At 51.7% G+C, this 21,689-nt stretch overlaps 8 protein-coding genes and 1 non-coding gene; 4 read left to right on the forward strand and 5 right to left on the reverse strand.

Moving 5' to 3' along the window:
* Positions 1-1,355, reverse strand: part of RCC_03494 (uncharacterized protein) — a gene marked incomplete at both ends in the record, with an annotated part of 1,653 nt that extends 298 nt beyond the window's left edge. Inside the window, 2 exons of the mRNA XM_023768780.1 lie at positions 1-709; positions 767-1,355. The exon at positions 1-709 is cut by the window's left edge and continues 298 nt beyond it. Coding sequence (XP_023624548.1) covers positions 1-709; positions 767-1,355 — 1,298 coding nt within the window.
* Positions 1,356-2,722: 1,367 nt separating this feature from the next.
* On the forward strand, positions 2,723-3,612 carry RCC_03495 (uncharacterized protein; the record flags this gene model as incomplete). XM_023768781.1 has 2 exons in its annotated part: positions 2,723-3,123; positions 3,183-3,612. The coding sequence occupies 2 exons, from the start codon at positions 2,723-2,725 to the stop codon at positions 3,610-3,612; spliced, it is 831 nt and encodes a 276-aa protein (XP_023624549.1).
* A 523-nt stretch (positions 3,613-4,135) lies between these two features.
* On the reverse strand, positions 4,136-6,523 carry RCC_03496 (uncharacterized protein; the record flags this gene model as incomplete). XM_023768782.1 has 2 exons in its annotated part: positions 4,136-6,440; positions 6,498-6,523. 2 exons carry the CDS (start codon positions 6,521-6,523, stop codon positions 4,136-4,138), a joined length of 2,331 nt encoding a protein of 776 aa, XP_023624550.1.
* Positions 6,524-8,323: 1,800 nt separating this feature from the next.
* On the reverse strand, positions 8,324-11,716 carry RCC_03497 (related to regulatory protein amdA; the record flags this gene model as incomplete). XM_023768783.1 has 2 exons in its annotated part: positions 8,324-10,812; positions 10,864-11,716. The coding sequence occupies 2 exons, from the start codon at positions 11,714-11,716 to the stop codon at positions 8,324-8,326; spliced, it is 3,342 nt and encodes a 1,113-aa protein (XP_023624551.1).
* Positions 11,717-14,069: 2,353 nt separating this feature from the next.
* RCC_03498 (uncharacterized protein) lies at positions 14,070-14,675 on the reverse strand (the record flags this gene model as incomplete). Its single annotated transcript, XM_023768784.1, has 1 exon — positions 14,070-14,675. One exon carries the CDS (start codon positions 14,673-14,675, stop codon positions 14,070-14,072), a length of 606 nt encoding a protein of 201 aa, XP_023624552.1.
* A 514-nt stretch (positions 14,676-15,189) lies between these two features.
* On the forward strand, positions 15,190-16,800 carry RCC_03499 (uncharacterized protein; the record flags this gene model as incomplete). XM_023768785.1 has 2 exons in its annotated part: positions 15,190-15,952; positions 16,010-16,800. 2 exons carry the CDS (start codon positions 15,190-15,192, stop codon positions 16,798-16,800), a joined length of 1,554 nt encoding a protein of 517 aa, XP_023624553.1.
* A 1,724-nt stretch (positions 16,801-18,524) lies between these two features.
* Positions 18,525-19,623, reverse strand: RCC_03500 (uncharacterized protein; the record flags this gene model as incomplete). XM_023768786.1 has 2 exons in its annotated part: positions 18,525-19,510; positions 19,566-19,623. 2 exons carry the CDS (start codon positions 19,621-19,623, stop codon positions 18,525-18,527), a joined length of 1,044 nt encoding a protein of 347 aa, XP_023624554.1.
* A 471-nt stretch (positions 19,624-20,094) lies between these two features.
* Positions 20,095-20,185, forward strand: tRNA. One transcript is given in 2 exon segments: positions 20,095-20,132; positions 20,151-20,185. It is a non-coding gene; the product is annotated as a tRNA-Arg (tRNA).
* A 1,201-nt stretch (positions 20,186-21,386) lies between these two features.
* On the forward strand, positions 21,387-21,675 carry RCC_03501 (uncharacterized protein; the record flags this gene model as incomplete). XM_023768787.1 has 2 exons in its annotated part: positions 21,387-21,459; positions 21,515-21,675. 2 exons carry the CDS (start codon positions 21,387-21,389, stop codon positions 21,673-21,675), a joined length of 234 nt encoding a protein of 77 aa, XP_023624555.1.
* Positions 21,676-21,689: the final 14 nt, after the last annotated feature.

Raw genomic sequence — 21,689 nt, forward strand, 5'->3', positions numbered from 1 at the left:
TCAAGAAGTATCCTTACAATCTTCTCGTTGCCTTTACAAGTCGCCCACTCCAAAGCAGTCTCTTCCTTCCCCCGACTATTAACATCCGCTCCCGCTTCAAGAAGCATGCGTACGATCTTCTCTTTGTTGTTGGATACCGCCCATTCCAAAGCGGTCTTATTATCCTCTCGGCTGCTGCCTGCCACGCGGCTGTTGACGTCGACTCTCATATCGAGAATCATCAGCACAAGGCCCTCCCTGCCATGCTTGACTGCGTTCAGTAGTCCTTTTGTATGGCGATTAACACGTCGTCTGCTGCTCCCAGCAGCAGCATTTCCGTTGCCAACTCCACCCAATGCCACATGCTGCTGTGATGCGTCGTCATCGGAAATTTTCTGGACATCAGCTTTTGCTGTCTGTTCTCGTGGGGTTGGAAGTACAGGCTTCTTGCCCGCTTGAGAGGCATTCTCGCCCTCGTCTGTGCCTGAAATCTTGTGGCCATACCTCCTAGCTTCCATCTCGCGATGCTCAGCCACAGTAGGCAATCTGACAGTAGTCTCCGGCTCCTTATCATCATCACCATCAAAGCAGCTCCGTGCAATACTCGTGAATATATCCTCAGTCTTGATGACGAAAGCCGTATACTCGCCATTCTCACCCTCGCTTCCTGCGATGACCACTCCGAAGAATTGTCCTTGATTAATAACCCAAGTGCCAGAGTCTCCGGGCCCTGAGCTTTTTGTTAGCATCAGATAAAGTTGGCTGGTTTAGATGGTGAGCGACAWACGCAGAGGGGAATGTAAGAAGATCTTGGTGGTACAGAATCCAGCGGGTCCGATCATGAGGTACGTTTCATCGTCGGAAGCTACACCTTCAATAACACCGTGAGAGGTATACAGGGTGCACGTATTCTCGGACATGGGCTCCGACTGTTCTTGGATATCCTCGTCATTGTCCGTCAAAGCCAAGATCTGGCGATCTTTCAGGATTATTGTATTGGGCAACAGGAATTCCTTGTTGACGTCAATCAACATCCAGTCGCTGTCTTCCTCTGCTGTCGTGGAACCAGATAGGGCCGACTTTGCCACATGACCCATGAGCTTCCAATTGCGGGAAATAGGCTCCTTTGACACCCGTTGGGAGAGATAGCCAACATCCGACTCGTCACCTCCGCTCTCAATCACTTTGGTCAATGGGTGTGCGACGGAGAGTGCATATAGATGACCAGAGACCGAGATCATGCCACCGCAAGTCCACGTCTGAGGTGCCACTCTTCCTTCAGGCACTCGCGGTCCAACACAAATCACGGCTCCGCAGAGAGATTTTGCAGTTTCTTCCAGAGAAATGTAGACATTGACGRTGGAGGCCGAGGTCATGGTGTTTGGATCTTGCAGCATAGCCAAGAATCTCACCACTTGAGGATCTTTGCGCACTTCGACTTGAAAACCTCTGAGCCTCTTTCGATATTGAGGCTCCAGTATGTTATCCTTCACCGCTTGGAAATGCTTGGCTTCAAGATGTTTGGCAGACGCTCCCCCTATGAGGACCAGAAGCTCGTTTGGTGGCACAAAAGTGATGTCACAAACAACTTCTCCCTTTTTGAACGTCTTGACTTTGTCTCTGACCAATTCGCCAACGAAACGCTTGGCTTTCCTGAGCTCTTCCTTGGGAGGCCGAGGTGTCTTGTCCTATATGGTTCCCGCGCTTGTAGGAATAAATGTCGCTGAGATAAGAGCAGGAGTCTCATCAATGGATCCGTCACCAGCCGCTGGAAGAATGGTTTCTACTCTCAAGCGGCAGACGACTGCCTGCTCTTGATGAGTGGCGGGAATGTCCTCGGAAGACGTACGTGTCTGACTTTGCACAGCCCTGGCGGCTGAAGGATCAGGTGTTGCTGGAGGATTGACAGAAGGCCTGTGAGCTAGAAGATTCTTTGTTGCCCCGGAAAAGGCTGCTGATGATGAAGAGGCTGCTGGCTGATTCGGAGGAGGGTACGGGATGTTCCTCGAGTGGAAGAAAGGTTGGAATTTCTGAGGACCAATTCTGTGCTGGGTCTCGGGCTCATTAGGGGGGGTAGGAATTGATGCTATGAGGTGTCCGCTGTGCTGCTGRACGATTCTGTGCTGAATGGGCGTAGGCTCCTGCTGCTGTCTTTCAGTCATGATGTTCCGGTCGAAATGTCAGAACGAAAGACGCACCAAGGCACAATCATAGCTATGTAGGCAGATCGAGTGAACTTCGGGGCGTCGTTACAGACCAGTTTCTACACCATTACACGCGCGGGGCCGTGCATATGGCTGGCTGCAAGAAACATTCACGAATCAACACTGGTCCCAGCGCTAGTCTAGCGTTATGGCTGATTGCTTTGTCTCAGCTCTGCGCCCTACCACTCAATAGGCTCCCTTTCTTCTTTCATTAGATTCGATCTTGTTTAACCTGTGAGCGTAAAATGCCGGCCACACGCTCAAAAGAAGAAGCCAGACGCAATCACCAAATCCTGGAGGTGCTTAGAATCGCAAGTACTGCTGATGGGCATCAACATGATCTCGACGGGTTCGAGCCGTACCTCGAGGTATATAACCTTGGGATAGATAAATTCCTCAAGAATCACTCTCTGGAAGATCCCGATGATTATGAAATAGTAATCAAAGCAATCTCTACCATCGTAGGCCGGTGGCCAGGGGTAGAAAAAGCCGGTGTTCGTGACGTTCTGGCCAAACAATATCGCCAGCAATTATCCAGCATGCCTGACCCGGGAGAGATATACGATGATGCCATGGATCTTGGTCTACGCCTGTGGCTGATGGTAGACTGCAGTTGGATCCAGACAACCGGAACGCCGTGGATCTGGCCAGAAGGCATGACAATTCAAACCTATGTCGCTGCATGGTTTGATCCTCCGCCAGCAGATCCGCAAGACGACAAGAAGCGGTTCCCTCGCAAATTCACTGCCGACAACTTGGAAAGGATCGCAGGCATTCGAGTGACATGGACGGACTTCCTGTCCGAGCATCTTGCCCTTAACGGGAACAACGAAGAAATCAGCATTTTCAAGCATAGGGAATGGTTACAAACACTGAGTGATTCGCGAACGAGCGACAGTGTGTCCGCCCAGACTGTGAAGATGAACGGTCCCGCGACGTCGTAAGTGGATGGATGCGAGTAGCCAAATGCCTGATCATGCCGTGACTGACGAGATKCAGTGATTCCTGTGGCCTACCAACGGAACTGCTCGACGAGACTCTCCGCAGCATCGAGCTCTTGTTCCCACTGACAGATGAAGCGACAAACGAGTTCCTGAAGCGGCAAGGTATGGACATATCGGCCTTTCAGGTGGAGCCCAATAGCGGTGGAGCCCCTCGACGAGCACCCAGATTGCGGGAATTCCGCTATTGGAGAGAGCAGCTCCTGGACCTGATAGAAGAGTACGAGTCTCCACCGCGGCATTCGAGGAAAATCTGGAGGGATAGAAGGAATCCCATGGCCTTCTGGACCTTCTGGATCGGTATCGTCATCTTCTTCTCCACCTTGGCATTTGGCCTGATCGCTGCTGTGCTTGCTGGAGTCACCATTGGCGATGAGAGGAATGGAAGACTGAGCGATGCGAGAGTCAACTCTTCGACGATTGTTTAGTTGACCAACAGATGAAAATAGAATGTTGTGGATGGCGGGTTACGCGTGTTGTTAATGTAATGTACAGAGTTCTTAATGAAGTAAGATCCACTGTAACACACCGGCTTTAGTCCACCACTCCTTCCTCTCCAATGGATCGCGATGATCCGAAAGCACAACCCCCAAAGTCCTCGCTCAGCACGGAGGACGGGACCCTCGGATATTCACTAAGGAAGAGTGCACACATATCCGCTCTCAATCATCAAATCATACAAGATACTGTCATAATCTCTCCCAGTCACTAATAGAGTCAAAGACGGTGCCCAAAGTTGTACGCCGCAAAAGCACTCACCTCCCTCTCCCACTCTCAAGTTCCATACTTCATCCCATCATAATCCAAATTGAATAGGATACACTCCCAAAAGCAATARACCCCTAAACGCCACGCTCGAAGGATATAAATATCTTAAACACACCACAAACCCCCTGCCCTCACTAGGTAACAATGAAAAGAAAGGCACCCTTCCACCTTCCACACCACCGATCAACGCATCTCCGTAGCTCCCCAACTCATCCTCCCCCTCAATCTCACTCTAACCTCAAAGATGCCCCTCTCACAAGCACACCAAACCCGTCCTCCATCCTCACTAATCGCCAGCCCGGCCGTTCGAACTCCTCCATCCCTTCCCATACCCCCACCAAATCCAAATCCTCCCGTCCTCAGACTCGCTCTGAACAGAGCATCATACCTCTCACCAATAACATCCAACGGCTCCCTTCCTCCCGTCGCTACAGGAGGATTTCTCGCGATCAGAGACTCGGCGCGCTGAAGGCGGTTTTCTCTCGCTTCGGCGAGACTGGCCGCCAGGAGGATCGCTTCCCTCGCTTGTCGTTGGGAAGTCTCTGTTTCTGATGATGACGCGGCTGCTGCGGTGGGTCTCCTCGTGGAAGTTGCCATGGATGTCGCTCCATTGACACCACCACGACTAGGCATGGTCCTCCACCTTTCTCGAATTCGCAATTCCCTCGAACTGGCTCTCTGGCTAGCCTCCTCATCCGCGGTAGTGGCAGGGATGGCAGGCGCTCTCGCTGCTCCTTCAAACAAAGGACCCCGACCTGCTGGAGCTGCCGAGTCCATCATGTGTTCTTCAATCGTCCTCCAAGGGTTCTCATCGTCGTCATCCGCAGCGGCGGGTGTCGTGGCTTGCTGTATCCGCGGTAATCGACTCCTCGCAGTGGAGGAAGAACCTTCTGTAGCACGAGGAAGATTGGACGCAGCTCTCACTACGGAGAACTGGATCGGTGGGAGGGTGTCGACTTCTGCTTCCGCGGTTGTGGTGGTAGCAACCGGTCGCAGGGAGCTTGCGCGGGCGAGTGTAGGGAGTGCTTCTTGAAGAAGCTCATTCACTGGACGAGGATTCGATGATGTTGCCGTGGAAGACGGAGGCGCCTGTCGATTTGGTCTGGGAGCCGAGCCAAATAGTTCTGCCGTAGGATAATTGATGGAAGATGGTCCTCCGCTCGCTCTCGCTTCTTCCCTTTGTCTCGAAGTCCGTAGCGTCTCCAATATTTGATGCTCCCTGGTGGTCAAGCCTTGTGAATCTGTGTCCAGTAGTCCTCTGAGTTCATTGCGCTGGTCCTGCCTCAAAGCCAGTTCCTGTCTGGCTGCTCTCTGTCTTCTCCTCGTCTCAATGTACTCGGTGGCAAAGTTGACCGAGGATGTTGGGGCGTGCTCTCCCGTGGTGGTGTTTCCCTGTTCATATCTCCGCAAGAGCTCCTCCTCCAAATCATCCAACCTTGCCACAACCACCTCATTCTCCCTTCCTTCTGATGTAACATCCTCCACGACCAGCCTCTCCAGCGCTTCATCCTCGGGTTCCAGTTGGATGACCTGCCTCTCCTTCAATCCTGTCCTCAAATCTCCAATGCACACCCTGCCCTGGTCCTCCGCCCAGACCAACAAATCCCAGGGTTCCGGCGAAAAGACCATACTTCTGATGGCACCTGGATATGGTGATGGAACATCCGCCCGACTTCCCGCGACGACAGCCACAACGGCGTCATCGTCTTCAACATCCCTCCGCTCTAGCAGGTCCCGATCCAGGACTGTGATGTATCCTCCCTCACTCCCCACAGCCACCAATCTCCCATTTGGACTCCACGCCGTGGTGAAGTAGCCCATTGTGCTCTCCGAGACATGTAATGACACGACATTTGTCAACACCCAATCCACGTCTTTGGCTCCCAATCGATTGTGCGGTTTGGGTATTTGTGGCGTCTTTTCCAGAATCTCCCTGGTGAAGAAATATGCTTGGTTGAAATCCCCCACGGCCACCAACATCTTCCCGTCTGGGGATAGAGTCGCATGATTGATCGCAAATGGGAGATCCTTCACTCTCGTTTCCTGTCCGGCAGGGAGCGAGTAGATTCTCACCGTCTGATCGTTATTCGTCAGGATCGCCACAATGTCATCCAGATGCGCCTCTTCATCTTGTAATCTGTGGATGGAGATTGAGTTGACGATTTCCTCGCCAATCCGTTCAATCTTCACCGTTGGTGCTCGTGCTGGATTTGAGTGGAGTTGGATCGTGGCGAAATGACCCTCTTCCTCCCCACCGACACAGACCCAGCCATGTGCGGAAGCTGTGCAGCGAGCGTCAAAGGGGAGTGTGGCGAGGTGGGTTCGACGGTGGGTTTCGGTATTGAGGTGGTAGACTTGCTTGCCGGAAGCGTAGTAAAGGGATTTCTGGGTTGTTGAGATGTAATGGCGGAGCTGCCAGTGCGAAACGGGAATCTTGACGCGATAGAAGCGTTTGTTGGCGTGGGCGAGATTGTGCGTTTCGGGGTTGCTATATTTATGAGACGTTGATTAGAATTGGAGAGTGTGTTGAATGGAAAGGTCTTACGGGATGGGGTCGGGGTCGACGGCCATTTCGCGTCGTCGTTGAGGAGGAAGGAAGGATTGCGGATTCGTGGTGATTGTGCAAATCTGATGGAAATCGCCGTAGCGCCGGCCCGTTATTCTTCTTTACAATAGCCCCGATGCCCAGAAGGTGTGAGGTGGTCAGGTGAAGTGTTGGTTCGGCGAGTTCTAGGGATAAGTTAGTGGAATTACAACCATCGTCATCATCATCCTAGGTATCCTTCGTAAACAGAGGATGATGTCCATGTGGGGCAAAACGGAAGATGCGAGCCGAATGCGAGCGGATGCGAGAAAGCGGGCCGATGTACGCGAAGAAGGTAATCTCGGGGCCCCGGTCCATCATCAACAACTCCCTTCTCTCATCACATCAATGCCTCTTCTATACGGCATGATTACCATGCGAGAATGGTCCTGTGACGTCTCTGCTTCTACCAGCCAATTTCATCAAATACTGACTTGAAAAATCTACGCAAGCAACCGTCCATTGTACACCTAGACACATGGAGGAGATTGATCAAGTCTTGGGGGAATCCCTTGCGATATCGACAAGGGGGATGATGAGAGGCTTATTGCCTCGATCAGAAATCGAGGGTTTTTTTATCTTACGGGCAGTCGTGAGAAGGTTGAGATGTAAGCGAATGGGTGGAAGGAAAGAGCAACATGCTGTAGACGAATCGATTAGATCAGGAGCCGCAAAGATGATGAAGGTATCCATACAAATGGATCTCTTGAGTCCTATGTACTCTCCGCACGAACCGAGAAGAGATCGACATCGCTCTCTTGTCCGATGGGAACGGTGGATTACGGCGGCAATTCGTACACCACCATCATGCCCGTATAAGAATAATAACACAGTCGTCACATCACTAACTTTCCTTACCGCATCCTCTAGCCAACAAAGTCTCCTCCAATTCATGATAAAGCAATAGCAGAATCGAAGCCTTCCACAGCTAAATCCCACAGCGCTGACGATGTACAGCCACACATGGAAAGCTATAGACCACCATCAAAACAGGGGGAGTAAGCCAGGCCCATCCTACAGAAACACATGCCTCGGATCTGAAAGCAGTTCTTGGTAAGGGCAAGAGTTGGTAGAGAAGCCGCCACGCCCTGAAGGACAATACTCAGATTCTGTGAGAGCAGAGAAAGAGACCTCAACCAGTTCAGAACCTCGTTCCACATACATCTGCAGGAGAAGCCTAGCTAACGACAAAATCGAGCTCGCCACACCCAGACATCCACATCGACTCCCACCTCTTAACCCATCCTCTCAAACAAAGGCACAGCCATATCCCTCCCGTATTCACAAGAAGAAACGAAGAAAAGAACTATGCCAAGTCGAACCACCAGAGCTCGCGCCCATCGGCCATTTAGCAAGCAAGGCAATCGTAGCAAAAGTAAACACACAAAAATAGGCGCATCCACAAAAGCCGCATACACACAACATACGCCGCCATGCTGTTCATCGTCTCATAACCCTTTCCTCGCAATGCTTTCCCACAGTGTCAGATAAGAAACGCCACCGCCGTGTCGCAGCAACAAGCAAGGAGGGACCATCTTCAAAAGACGGCACCACAAGATCCGCCCCGCTCGCTGTTTCTAGAATTCTATATTTTTCATCAAGTCTGTTCTTTTTTTCGTAGTTCATGTTCCTGTCCATTTGCTGTACCGTTCCCATTGCATTGCAAAAGCAACATGCAATCTGCTTGCGCCATTTCGGATCGTTTGAACGTTTCCACCCTTCTCGTCATCGTGATATAAGAAAAGTGCAATCAGTAACTTTTTGTGCCGCGCGAGAAGAGAACTCTCCTAGACCGGATGGGTCTGGACGCCAACCACGGGACTATCAAAGTGACTGTTGTACGGCTTGAAAAGCAGCTTCATGTCGAGATTGAGATTATCGGCGTCGGTCTCCACACCATACGAGTCGTCGATGTCACCGACGGAGCCGATGTCCTGGCCCTTGCTCTCAGTATCGCCTACCACAACACTCTTGATGCGTTTGAGCAAAGCCATGACACGCTTGAAGCGCGAATCGGGAGTCACGGTCCAGTCGGATGCCTGCTTGGATTGGAAAAAGCTGCGACCAAGATAGAAGAAGTGAACTCCGTCTCTGCTGAAGCCGAAGCGTCGTTGGTGACAGTGCGAGGGAGGATATTGCAATTCCATGTCATGATCCCAACTACGCTTCCACTTTTCGAGAGCTTGACTGAGACGTTGCTTTTCCTGATGAGCAGACGCATTGTACGTGTCACAATTGTATGCATCAGTCGGTGTTCCGCTACCGCTGTGGGATGTGCTGCGTTGCTCGAGCCAGTCGTGTTGGGAGAGAGGCGTCGCAGGAGTGCTACCGTGAAGTCCCAAGTTGAAGTTTTGCATCGATCCGTTGGGATGCACCAAGGCCTTTTGACAGGCAATGATGCGAACAATGACTGCATGGATGAGCAGGAACTTGGAGTACACGTTCGTCGTCCCGGATTGGAATGAAGCGTATTGGTCGAGCAAGGTGCGCATCGCGTCTCGCATGGTGGGCTGCACCATCCGACGAGTTCCAGTCATATTCTTGGCTTGTGCGTGTGGCCCATTGAGGCCAAGAGCGTTTGCGCATTCGTATTGACTGGCGGCGTCCCAAGCGGCGTCATCTGCCGGCAGCATCAAGCGAATCTCTAGTGGTTCAAACTCGGACGAGTTGTTGAAGTACATGACCATGGCAGCATCCGTGGTGAAGAGCTGGTACAAGATCCGGTTGCGCTTTTCCTGCTCCAACCAACCATGCCAATTCCAATCGCGTGCCTGGTATTGGCTTGCATGCGAGCTGCGCAGAGAGTGGAGCATGCTGAAGGCGTAGTGCCCGAGTGGGGCGCTCTGGAGCAAATCCATCGACCGGGCGATGCGAACCAGTGTGGGGAACTCGGCACGGGACGCCTCTCTCTGAACAGGATCTCCATGCCACATGAAGATCGTTTGCAGCATTGAAAGCGCCTGAAGCTCCTCAACCTCGAACGGTTGGCTACCMAAACCCTGAGTCTGTCCGCTGAGAGTGCGATTGTAGACGGTGCTGGTACTTTGAACAGTGGTCTTGACAAACTCCATCATCTGTCTGACCTGCTGGACGGTGAGTTTGGGACTGTACACCGCGCCGATGCAGAGTATTGCAAGAACCAAGTTGTTGTTCGCATCCGTCAGCTTAAAGGTAGGCATATGCAAGATGGGCCAGTGTCCGTGGAAGGAGGTGTAGTGTTCGGCAAAGTGCTTGACATTCTCCACCCTCAGACACAATTGCATCAGATCTGCCGCGGCATTGCCCCTTACGGCGTCAGTCCCGTTTGGGAAACAGTGGACCACCAGATTGTCCACTTTGGCTTGCAACGGGTCGTCCATGCTCCAATTGGGGAAGCCTGGGATGMCGTTCTCGCTCTCCTCGCCTCCAAAGCCGTTGGAGTGCGAGTAGAGACTACCTAAAAAAGAGTCGTTGTTGAGGTCGTTGTGAAGGGGAAAGTCTGGTTTCGAATCTGGTTCGGTCTTGATGTGAGTGATTCCTTGCGAGCTCGCGTTCGCAGGCTGGCTGCCGATAAAGCCATCCTGGCCACCTTGAGTGAACATGCGGGTCCAATCGACGCCGCTACCATCACCATTTGGAGTCTGCTGGTGGTTGTTCGCTTGGCTGTTTTCGAAGCGCGAGCTCTGATGGCCTAAAAAAGACATTTGGCCATTCATCTGTTGTGGGTTCTGGGGGTTGCTGCTGTACATTTGGCCGTTCATCTGCTGGCCATTCATCTGTTGCTGTCCGTTGGTCTGTGGGTTGCTGAAAGGGTAGTTGTGTGACATTTGTGCATTGTTTGCCGTGGCAGCGTTCTGCATGGCATAGGCACTTAGGCCCGGCTGAAAAGGACCCGAAGTGGTCATCTGATGGTCATTGCTCTGCCSGTTGGAGGCTAGGATGCCCAGCCCAGCTATGCTGCTGCGGTGGTTCATGTTGCTGGGCGAGATCAAGCTATTGGCTCGTGATGAGCGCGCTGACATGTCGCCATTGACGTTTGGACTGCTACCCACCACGGTTGGGGTGTAGCTGGGCGCACCAGCGACTTCAGGCATACTTGCAAGGCCAATTGCACCATTCTGCTCGGGCATAGAAAGACGGTTGCCTGGGTTGGTGTTTCGGCGCTGATGAGCCAAGTGGTTGGCACCGGTCGGATTGCCACGGCGTAGCGAACACTTTTGAAAGTGACGCTTGAGAATGTCACTTCTGCTGAAAGTATCTTTGCACAAGTGGCACATGTACGGTCGATCACCAGTGTCTGTAGAGTGTCAAAAAATGTGCGCATGCAAGAAAAGAAGAAATGGCTTACGTCTGAGCAAATGCCTCTTCAGATGCTTGGCATGCAAATAGGTCTTGTTACAATGAGGACACGGAAACTTGCCATCAGCATCCTTTGTAGGAATCATGCTCTTCGCGACCTGGCCGCTGCCTTGCGCAGGCGGATTCGGACGACCTGGAGCGCTAGGCAGGATACCGCGTCTGCCTTGAGATCCCACTACATGTGTTGGTGCCTCCTCATTCTGCATAAAAGATGGTTGCTGGCCCACTTGGCCAAGTTGACCAGCGCTTGCTAGACTGGGTAGGCCGTTGAGACCGTTTCCACCTGGAGGCATCGGACGGATAGTGGGAAGACCGACGGTGGAACTCGTCGACGGCATCGAGGTCGCGGTGGACGAGGGATACATCATCGACTGTGACATGCCATATGGGGTGTTGTATGATGGTGGTAGCATGCCACCGTTGTTTGGGTAGCCGCCGGAGCCATTGGGAGCCATTGAGCCATTGGATGAAGCATGCGGCGAATTGGTCTGCTGCTGGTTGCCAGGGTATGCATGCGACAGTGAGCCGAACTGAGGGAAGCCATTCTGTCCCTGCTGGCCTTGCAGCGGCGGTAGAATCGTGTGCGATGGTGATGCCTGCTGCTGCTGCTGTTGCTGCTGCTGCTGCTGGGACGACTGCTGGCTCTGCGCAGATATATTACCAAAAGATGCCAGACCCGCCGACTGCTGCTGCTGCTGCGACTGTTGCTGATGTTGTTGTTGTTGTTGCTGAGGTGCAGTCGGAGGCTGCTGTTGGCTCTGACTCGAATTCTGCGGGGCAAGGTTTTGGGGCGCACCCTGCGAGTATGGGTTGTAGCCGGGATTGAAGTTATTGCCATCCATGATTGCGGGCGGCGGGTGGAGAGGTGGCGGGGTCGAGGATGCGAATCGGGGTTTGTGCTGTCCCTGGACCCGTGCTCATCGAATAGGCACAGTCTCACTCGACTTTGCGGGCGTGCCGCKCTGTTTGGACGGAAAGGTGCAGGTGCCAATGGAAAGATGGGCTACACGGCAGCACAGTACCATGCAGTGAGGACGTGGCAAATTTCCAAACGAAACGCGAGCAACGACCAGCTCGGCAGCGCACACCTGGGACGGCAGACGCGTTGAGAGGTGGTGTTGACGGGTGGAGTGGAGGGGCGGCTTTGCTTTGCGTGCTAGAACTATGCGTGCGTGGGTGAGAGCTCCGATCAGCGCTTGACCTGCCCGCAAAATTCTGCAGTGGCGTTYGGGTCGGCGTCCGTGGTCCGCGGCGATTGGGAAGGTCGCACGCGTTTGACAAAGCAAGGCGCGCAATAGGGACAACGTCTGGATAGATGAAGCCTACCAAACGATTATCCAAAGGCAAGAATAATGTGGATCACACTGCGGGCGGGTGCCTCTGCGGGAGCGTGCCTGAGTTCCTGTGCTCCAAAAGAAAAAAGGTGGAGTTTCCGTCCGTTGGATGAGATGTGGATCTTCAGCAGCCGGCAAGTCCAGCACAAAAATAATAATAATAATCGTCTTTGGTGTTCGAGTGCCTGAGGGGATCCACTTTCATGTGCCAACACCCAAACCCAATCGTAGAAGACAAATGGACCGCACCTGGTCGGATCTGGTGGTGAGGGAGGGAATGCGCAGCGGTGAAGAAGAGAATGGATGGACGGATGGTGAACAAGGTACCGCGTGTGCTGGGCGGGAACGGGAGGGCGACAATGTTGAGGGAGAGAAGTCTCGGGTAGAGCACACCCAAGCAGAGCAGCGAGGGTGTCCGTGCGGGCAAGCTCTGGTGTGAACGCTACGTCAGTCAGCCCGGACGGGAAACCCTTCACAAGAATTAATTGAATGGATTGATTGATGCACAGCAGGGCTAGCACTCACCTGCACGGGGCTAGGCGAACAAGCGATGCCATTCGCGACTCGAGCGCTGTCCCGTTTGATAAGTTGGCCTTTGCAGCGCGACTCGTCGCCTGCGACTACTGGCCGAGCCACTGCCTCCGCTGTCCAGGCGGCGGCTGCGTCTCGACAAACTATTGGCATGATCGCCCGTGGCGGCGATGCCGCCGTAGCCTGCGTCCAGGGCACGGGCATAGTCGGGTCTGGGCATGTCGATGTCCTGCCGAATACCGAGCCCTCTGCGAAGACAAGAACAAGAGCACATCCTGCTGTGCATCAACATCCACCTCCTGCAAAGGGTGCATGATCATGCACGGTGTGGAGGATTTTCTCCCCATTGCTGGTCTCAGACGGCCCTTTTCCCGCTTCACAGACGGCTTGCTACCACACATTATTATTATTGCGCTTCAACATCTGCCTGCATTGCTTCGGACGTTGCTCTCGAAAATCGGTACAAGATCGGGCAGGCTGCAACACTCCCTTGCTTCTTCATGCTTCCCCAATCCTCTTCCGTCGACTAGCTCGGCGACGTCTCAACCAGCGCATCCTCGGAAGCGAACTTCCTGGTCAAATGCGACATGCGACATTGGCGCCTGCGCTTGCCAGAGTTCTCCCGAGCCCGACAGGAAGGGAGCGCTGACAGTTCTGCCGCAAACTCTGACGTGCAGCACCTCGAGACTGAGGCGAGCCAACGGCAGCACCAAACCAACACAGGGCCGTGCTGGAGACAGAAAGTCTCTTGCAGAAATGTCTCAGATCTGACCGGGCTGATTAGGCTGATTTACCGAACTTCACTGCCGCCGACATCACATCTGTGTTTGTTCCGCAGGAAATGCGCTGCATCACCAATGCACGGTTGGTAGGGCCGCCTGACCGGTATACGTGACAGCTTACGGCCTTTGCAATGCTCACTAAGCCGCAACACGGCCGCGCCAGAGGGTTACATCCTCGCATGACATTTYATTCCCAACATGGCAGCTCCAGACGCCTCGACTGACGCCATCCGGTAACTGCCATTCAGACTACTGTACCTCAGATGTCAAAGCGACTCAAAAGGCGCGCGCGTAGCCACAGCTCATGTAACACCGACAGGGTTCTTAGCTGACCCTGCAAGTGTAGTGCACAAAAGGTGTAAGACCATTGGAAGGAGGCGTCCGCAAGGAGGAAATGCTTATCCATGAATGCGCATTGAGGATGTCAAACTTGAAAATGCCTTGCTTTATGACAGTCGTGCATGCATTGCYAGGATGATTGAGTTGAAAGTCAACCTCTTGCTAGCTCCGAGAAAGGGCCTACATATGCATCGACGATGAGGTCGGATTTACGACTTTTGTCCCCAAGCAGTGCCCTTTTCGATGCTGGGATCTTCCGGGTCCCTCTGACTTCCATGCAACGACACGCTGAGTGACGGCTTCTTCGCGATGGTCTGGAAGACCACACAGTATCGCTCGGTCAGTTTGCCCAGCTTCTCAACCGTCTCATCGGGTACAATTTCTCCATCTTCGAATTTCAAATCAAACGCCAAACGGATGTCCTTGAACCCGACGGGAGCCTCTCTGTCCACGCCCATGGTCCCCTTGAAGTCGAGGTCTCCCTCCGCTTTGACCGTGCCCGACTTGATGGGAATACCCATCGCCGTTGCAACGGCCTTGAGTGTGACACCCGCACATGCCACTAGAGCCTCCAACAGCATGTCTCCACTGCACAATTCGCCCGAGATCTCGAATCCATCCCCACCAGACTTTTGATGCAGACCTGCAATCTTTGCTTCGGCGGCAGCTGCTTGCTTTCCGGTGTCAAGCTTGCAGGTTATGCTGCTGGARTCGAGGGTACCCGAGGCATTGAGCGTAATGATGGCGGCATTTGGGTCGTCCTTGTATTGCTGCTTGAGTGGTGCTTGCTTGGCGCGAAGAGCTTGAGAGGCCATTGTGGGAGAGAGTGCGGTGAGTTGATGTTGGTTCTATTATTCAAGTTCGATGGCTCCCAGACGAGACGATTGACRAAAACACATTCGCTTTTTAAGGAATGGCATTGATGATGGCGTAAGAGCTTGGAAACTGACTCTAGCCATACCCCACCACTACCCCTCCATGATTGTCAGAGGCGTATCCATCGCTCCGAATCGCTCCTGCATATTTCTTCACTCAAGCCGCATTTTACAAGTATTCCTAGTCTTGTCAACTTGAAGAGTGACTTGAAACAGAGAGCTGAAGATGCCGGCGATGGTGGAGCTGAAAGGTGTGGCTGTCATGTTCCAACGCTGAGCAGGCATTCCTAAAATGGAAAGCCGGTGGAATTGTTCCCCTCACTTTTGGCTAAGGTACTGCAGCAACTACGCGGACAACAACCCCTCAAGAGGGACAGTAAGTGCTTTTTGACTTACTCTGCGTTGATTGACGTTCCTCTCTTGACCATTGTATCTATTTTCACATCATCCCATCATGGCAGTGGTTGTCCAGCAAACAGTACCCTTCTCTCCCTCAAATTTGGACCTTGAAAACGCAAGCCGCTGGACAGCACTCTTCCCTCTCATACGTCCATCTGTGAAGGCCATCACTACCGCAAAAGGCCAGAAGATCCTCGTCGACACTGCTCTATATTCCAGCAAATTCGTGCRCGTAGTCGCCTTTGCTAATCCCGGCAGTCTATCCTCAARGATCCTCGATGAGAGGCACATTACAGCCATCGTAACAGAGACCACAGGAGCAGGCATCCTCACAGCTCCAGATCTTCCCCACGCATTACAGAACGCTGGGATAGATGTGAAGCAGGGCGTCGTCGTGGTACGAACAGGTGACAAGAGAGAGATTCACTCCCACAACCCAGATGTGATCGAGGTAATAACCGAGGGCGAGCTAGAGTATGATCATGTACTTTATCTTTTGGGAAGGGCGGAGGATGGGATCAGGATGAACCCTCACAACGTGTCGGAGCTTTTGAAGAACTTTGTGAAGAATGCGAGGACCACTCATTCGAAGTTTTCCACTGAGAAGGCGGATGGAAACCCAGCGGTCTTGCACGCTGAGGGTGTTGTTGGGTACGAGAAGGCCAAATTTTCGGTACAAAGGGATCTGAAGAACTTGCTGAAGAACATCGAGGTTTCCGGCGAGGAAAAGGTGGTGCACTCTGTTCATTTCAGTGATGTCAATGGTCTGAGCAGGCTGGAGAACTATATCATTGCTGGGGAGATTGCTCAGTATCTTGGTGAGTTAAATGTCAGTCAGTCGCTCACCAATCAAGACACTGACATCAGAGCTATAGATGCCGAAAACATCGCTTACGCACTCTCACACTCTACCATTCTCAACCACAACGAAGCAGCCCGAGGCTTTTCCATATCGATATGCCCACTCCCAACGCACTTCCTCTCCGCAGACCCAAAGTCCAAGAAACACACTCCCAGCGCAACAACTACATCTTCAGCAGAGCCAACATCGAACCTTTCCACAACCCAACCCAAAATAACCTTCAACGACTCCCAGATCCGCCAGCGAATAGAAGCGGGCTGCAATGCAGTAATCGCCGCCGAACCTACTATAACAGAATACGACACAATAGTCGGCGACGGCGATTGCGGCTACACCCTCCGCGACGGCGCCAAACAAGTCCTGACGTTCATCTCCAACAAAGACCTCACAAATCTCCCCTCTACCCTCGCAGATCTCGTATCCGAACTCGAAGTTAACATGGGCGGAACATCCGGTGCCCTCTATTGCATCTACCTCACAGCTTTAGCGTCCGCGCTAGCGATGGAGGAATCTGTGCCAAGGGCATTACAAGCTGCGCTGGAGACGCTGTGCAAGTATACGAAAGCTCGAGTGGGAGATCGGACTATGATGGATGCTTTGATTCCGTATATTGAGAGTTTGGCGGGGAGCGGTGGGGATGCGAAAGTTGCGGTTGAGAAGGCTAGAGAAGGGGTTGAAGGGACGAAGAGGATGGAGGCCAAGTTGGGGAGGAGTACGTATTTGGATGAGAGTGCTACGAGGGGAGTTCCGGATCCGGGGGCGTATGGGTTGTTGGTGTTGTTCGAGGGGATGAGTTCTGTGTGAGGGGCTATATACAGAAGCGAGCAGGAGACAAGATAACGAGTATGATGATCTTCCCACCTGCAGCCCACTCTGTTCAAGTCCTGCATACCAGAATGCTCTCTCTGGAACACATCGGCTTTCGGTCCTCGTCTCTCGATCCTTGCGAGTGGTTTCTGTTATCGTTTACATGAATATTTGTCCTTTCGAGGCTGACTTCTTCTTGAATAGCAAAGAACTACAGAATATTCATAGAAACCAAGCATACCAAAGCTCGGAATATGAGGCTGAATATTCAATCTTAGCAATCAGTCATTCGTGCAACATGACGTGCACAATAGCCCGCATACAGATGACAGATCCAAGCATTTGCCATGTCTCTCCTGCAGGCCATCCCYCTCAGACAGCCTCGCCGGATATTACTCATCATACTTCCAATCTTCTTCGCACCATGGCCGGATCTGCAATTTCTCAGACGAAGGCAAAGTCAATAGTGCAGACAATATCCTTCCCAGCGATCCACTGGGTGCAGGATACCGTACATGCTGTCTCGAAAACACCGAGTGTCTTTTCAGTGGCCTTTGCTTCTAGCAGACATCTAAGACAATCGACGCAATCGATACGGTTGTACTGATAGCTCTTGGGAGGATCGATCTTAATTGTGCAGATGCTTGCCTTGATGTCCGATGTATGTACTCTTGGGTCAATCAGAGTAGTATTGTTAAGGGGTAACGAAGTTACCACCTGGGCATATTCCCCATGTCTCTTGAGACAGAAGAGTAGCAACTTTGCTGCGGCATTATGCAAAATAAGATCGCTTGTCTCGATGCTACAAGAGGATTGCCCTACCGAGTGGTCCTGTGCGATTTTTCAACCTCTGGAGATGGGACACCACTAGAAACAACAGTGCCGCAAACCACTATGCCTCCCGGTAACGCAAGTCATGAGAAACATCAGGACGGACTCCATATTATCACACTTGCTGCAGGCATTCCATTAGGCTCTGCCGTACTGGTGCTACCCCTATTGCTAATATGGCAATAGAGAAAAGCAAAGTCCTTGTAGCAGAGATTTTGGAATGTCGAGATTGTGACAGTCTCTCGCTGCGGGCGTAGAAGCAGACGATTCCAGCTCAAGCATGACAAGTTACATGCCGGAACTTGCAGCTGATAAGAGACTGGCGGAGTTGTCAGCCGCAGGTTGATGCTTAAGCGGTCAGTCCATATCGTAGTGATCGATCAGAACCGTGAGTGTAGCGGGTCAGGGGCACTATAGGTATGCGGTGTTCTCCTTCGAAATAAGGGCTCTATAGCTGCGTATAGCTCTATTGTCCACATCCTTGCATCCGTTCTGCTTTGCGGACACTTTGGACACCTCGTCCAGCTGAGTCTATACAAACATAGCAACCGATTATCGTAAATTGCTCCCTGCTTCGCATTGCCTATTGATTTGGCTGCTGTAGGGTTGGGGTTGGGGTAGTGTCAACCTTGGTTAGACGACGTTGTTCCATCCAGGAGGGAGGCAATATGCTCTGTTATATATGGATGWGGCTGTCGTGTTATATGACATGCTCACTAGGTGTTGCATCTAGACGGACGTCCTCCATGCTCAAAATGTACCCCAACTGGACATCATCGCCCGAGCGAGTACTGAGAGGGGATGCACCTGATTTATTCAGATTCATTGTCTCCCTACAAAATCGGTAAACAACCGAGAAGACACAACACTTCATAGCCGTCGACGTGAAATCAGAGGTCTGGCATTCCATCCACCCATCTCACACCGCTTGCCGCCCCTTTTGGCCTCATGAGTTCTCGCCTCAATATTCCCGCATCATGCATCTTTTCATCGAGGAAGATCCGGKCTTTGCACTCCCCGAAACCTACAGTCGGCAACCCACTAAGAGCTAGAAGACTTGCCAAGCCATCCACGATCCATATCGGTTTCCCTACGTTCGGATTCAGGAGTTTCGTCTTGGGTATTCGGAGAGTGATGGATCTCAGTTCAGTACATGCTGCGAGCAGTGAGAACGCAACCGCGTCTTCACGATTGCAACAAACGACGTCGACAGACTTCAAGAGCTGACGACCATGTGTTCCAATATTGCGAAGAAAGAGATAAAGAACCCTGGTGGAGTCGAATTTGAAAGTCGTGGTGGCAAAAAGCATATCGTGAGCATCTTCGTATACAGCTCTGTTGGTGCGAAGGATATTGCATTTGCTGGTATCCCTTCGACCGATTTTAGTAAACCCCATCTTTGTAATGACCTGGGAAGATTCTCGGTTGAGAGGAACAATTTCCGTGATTGCATCCATTCTTGGCATAATCATAGAGTATATTTCTAGCCGCAACTCAGTGGGCAGGACAAACAATGAGCTTTGGCGTGATGGTGATTCGAATCTTGGTGGTCTAGGCTCGAAGAATCGTTTCATATCGTCGATTCGATCTTGGCCAAGTGATGATGCATGCGTATTGCGAGTGTCGAGTGGAATCCTCGTCTGCCAGCGAACGCAATTCGGATGGTGGGCCGAAGATGTGAAGCTTTGAGACTCTTTGTTGAATGTGGACGATATCTTGTAAAGAGGACCTTCTAGAGCCGCGATACTGATCTCTCGTTTCACGAAGGCGTTGCAAGAGACACAATAGGAGCCTTCTTCAAGCGCCGCAAAGCCATCGTATACGTGCCCTAGAGCGGCAAGCTGGCGTGCTGTTGCTTCATTGTCATCCCAATAGCCTGTGAAAGTTAGGTATTTTCTTCATCTTCATCGATGGGCAAAGCAAGGGCTTACCCTGGAACGTCTTCAAACGATCCGGTAGGCTCGTCAGAGAGTTAATGAGTGGCGACATCGCGGAGGACGGCCGGAAGCCTAAGGAAGTGATGTCTACGAACTATATAGCATATAGTCTTGACAATATCATAAAATGTTACATAAAAGGCATGTAATAGGCTGCAAGTGAAGTCACTTGGCCCCCCCCCCCGTCACTGCTGCTATCCGATGCCTGGGATTGTCGGCCTCGGCCCGGCCCCGTTACGATGGGCAACGGAAGGCTATATCACAGATATTGCTTCAACAATTTGGCTTAATGGTTGATTTTCAACGGTATTCGTTCTTACCTAAGCTCTTTCGGTAACAATTGAGGGTTAAGATAGCCCTCGAGGTAGTCCTTGCGTCGGGAAAGCCTCGGYAGACGCCATGAGCTGATATATAGGACTACATGACCGCTGACATAATCATTGACCTCTGACTATGTCCAGTGTATTGGGGCTGATTGGCTCAATGGTAGAGGTGCCTATAGTCCTCATACAGTCCTATATCCATCAACATCGCTAACCTGTATATAGCGTCCGCCTCCTACGCCTCAAGGCTGTTGCGAGCGGAAGGTTGAGGGTTCGAGTCCCTTGTTAGTCAACGCGCCATTGCCTATGCACTGTTATTTTGCTCCTGTGGTATGCTCCGATGCTGCCTCGGGCTGTGTTACCCATGTTGGGCAATATGAAGATTTTCGGTCTTTTTTTGCACTCCAAGCGACCGTTGAAGCACATCTCTTCAGGGCATATCACGACGCTTGAATACTGATCACAGCAGTCCAGATTGTGGCTTGATCTGCTTCGTGACTGTTGTATTGTAATCCACAATATTGTGATGGCTTCCAGTTTGGGTGACCATTTTTTGGCCCCTATTGCTCACGCTCATCCGTAGACAGAGTCTACATCATGCTTTCAATGCTCTGATGCCGCAAATGCTGCGGCAACGAGGAAGCAGGCCAATTCTGCAAAAAGTTCCTATTTCGGCATATTGGAAAAGGGGGTTTAGTGAATGTTCTTCTCGCTTTTCGGGAAGGAGCGACTCAACTATAAGCAACAAGCTGGCCAGTCATCACAGCGCATCGACACCTTATCAGAAAGGACTGTGGATGCTAGTTGATGGCCCAGAGTACATGTCAGCTTCATATAGTCGCATGTCCAACAGGTTCCCTTCGATTCATCCCAGTGTGATGCAATACCCCGAAAACTTGGTAGATGACTTCTTTTTGGTCTTGTAAGGCGGCTGACGGTTCATCGGGATGATCAAGAAGCCAATGGATGTCATAATTGTCCTTGGCCGGTTGGAAGGGGCGATCTGCGGCGAGTGAATGATTCGAGCCTCTCAGGGGAAGGAACCGCTTATATCAGCGATCTTGTCTTGATGCATTCGCACTGCATTACGAACAGGAAAGATACGACCTCGGCATATAAACAATATCCACAATTGTAGATAATAGCGTCCTGTAACCGGAAACGTTCACAAACGACTTTCTCGGGCTGCCAAAGTCGTCGCACGATTTGAACGTGCAACAGACCGGCCTGGATAACATCCCGGACCAGCAGTATGGACGAGAAGATGTCTAAGTCGACTTTCTCCTGCTTGATTGAGATCTTCTGGCTGTATAGAAGTACAATTCTTGCAACGATGTTGAAATATACCGCATTAGGAACAAAGAACTACTGTAGCTACCCGCAATAGACATACTCCCTTTGACCGCCGTTCGCAAACATCGTCATGCAACACTTGATCCAACAGCTTGTGCACTGATAATCACACTGTCACTCTCAGCACGGTTCATCGGAAATGAAGTTCATCCTACCTTTCACTCTCCTGAGCGGGATCGCTATAGCATTCAATAGCCAAGCCTGCATCAAACGTAAAACCATCTTTCATACCACAAGAGTGACTAAAGTCTAACAAACCCCCAACAGATCCTTCAATTGCACAAGCCCTTCGCGGGATCTGCGGCATGGAAAACCTCGTAGTTCCCTCGAATGCCGCCATGAAAGGAGCAACTTCCAGCGACGATGATGCATTTCTACAGATAGTCGGTAAGCAAGAACAAAAAACGCAGCATGAAAACGAAGAATGATGACTGAATGAGTT

The sequence above is a fragment of the Ramularia collo-cygni genome (genome assembly GCF_900074925.1).
Source record: "Ramularia collo-cygni strain URUG2 genome assembly, contig: RCC_scaffold04, whole genome shotgun sequence".
Taxonomy (NCBI): Eukaryota; Fungi; Ascomycota; class Dothideomycetes; order Mycosphaerellales; family Mycosphaerellaceae; genus Ramularia; species Ramularia collo-cygni.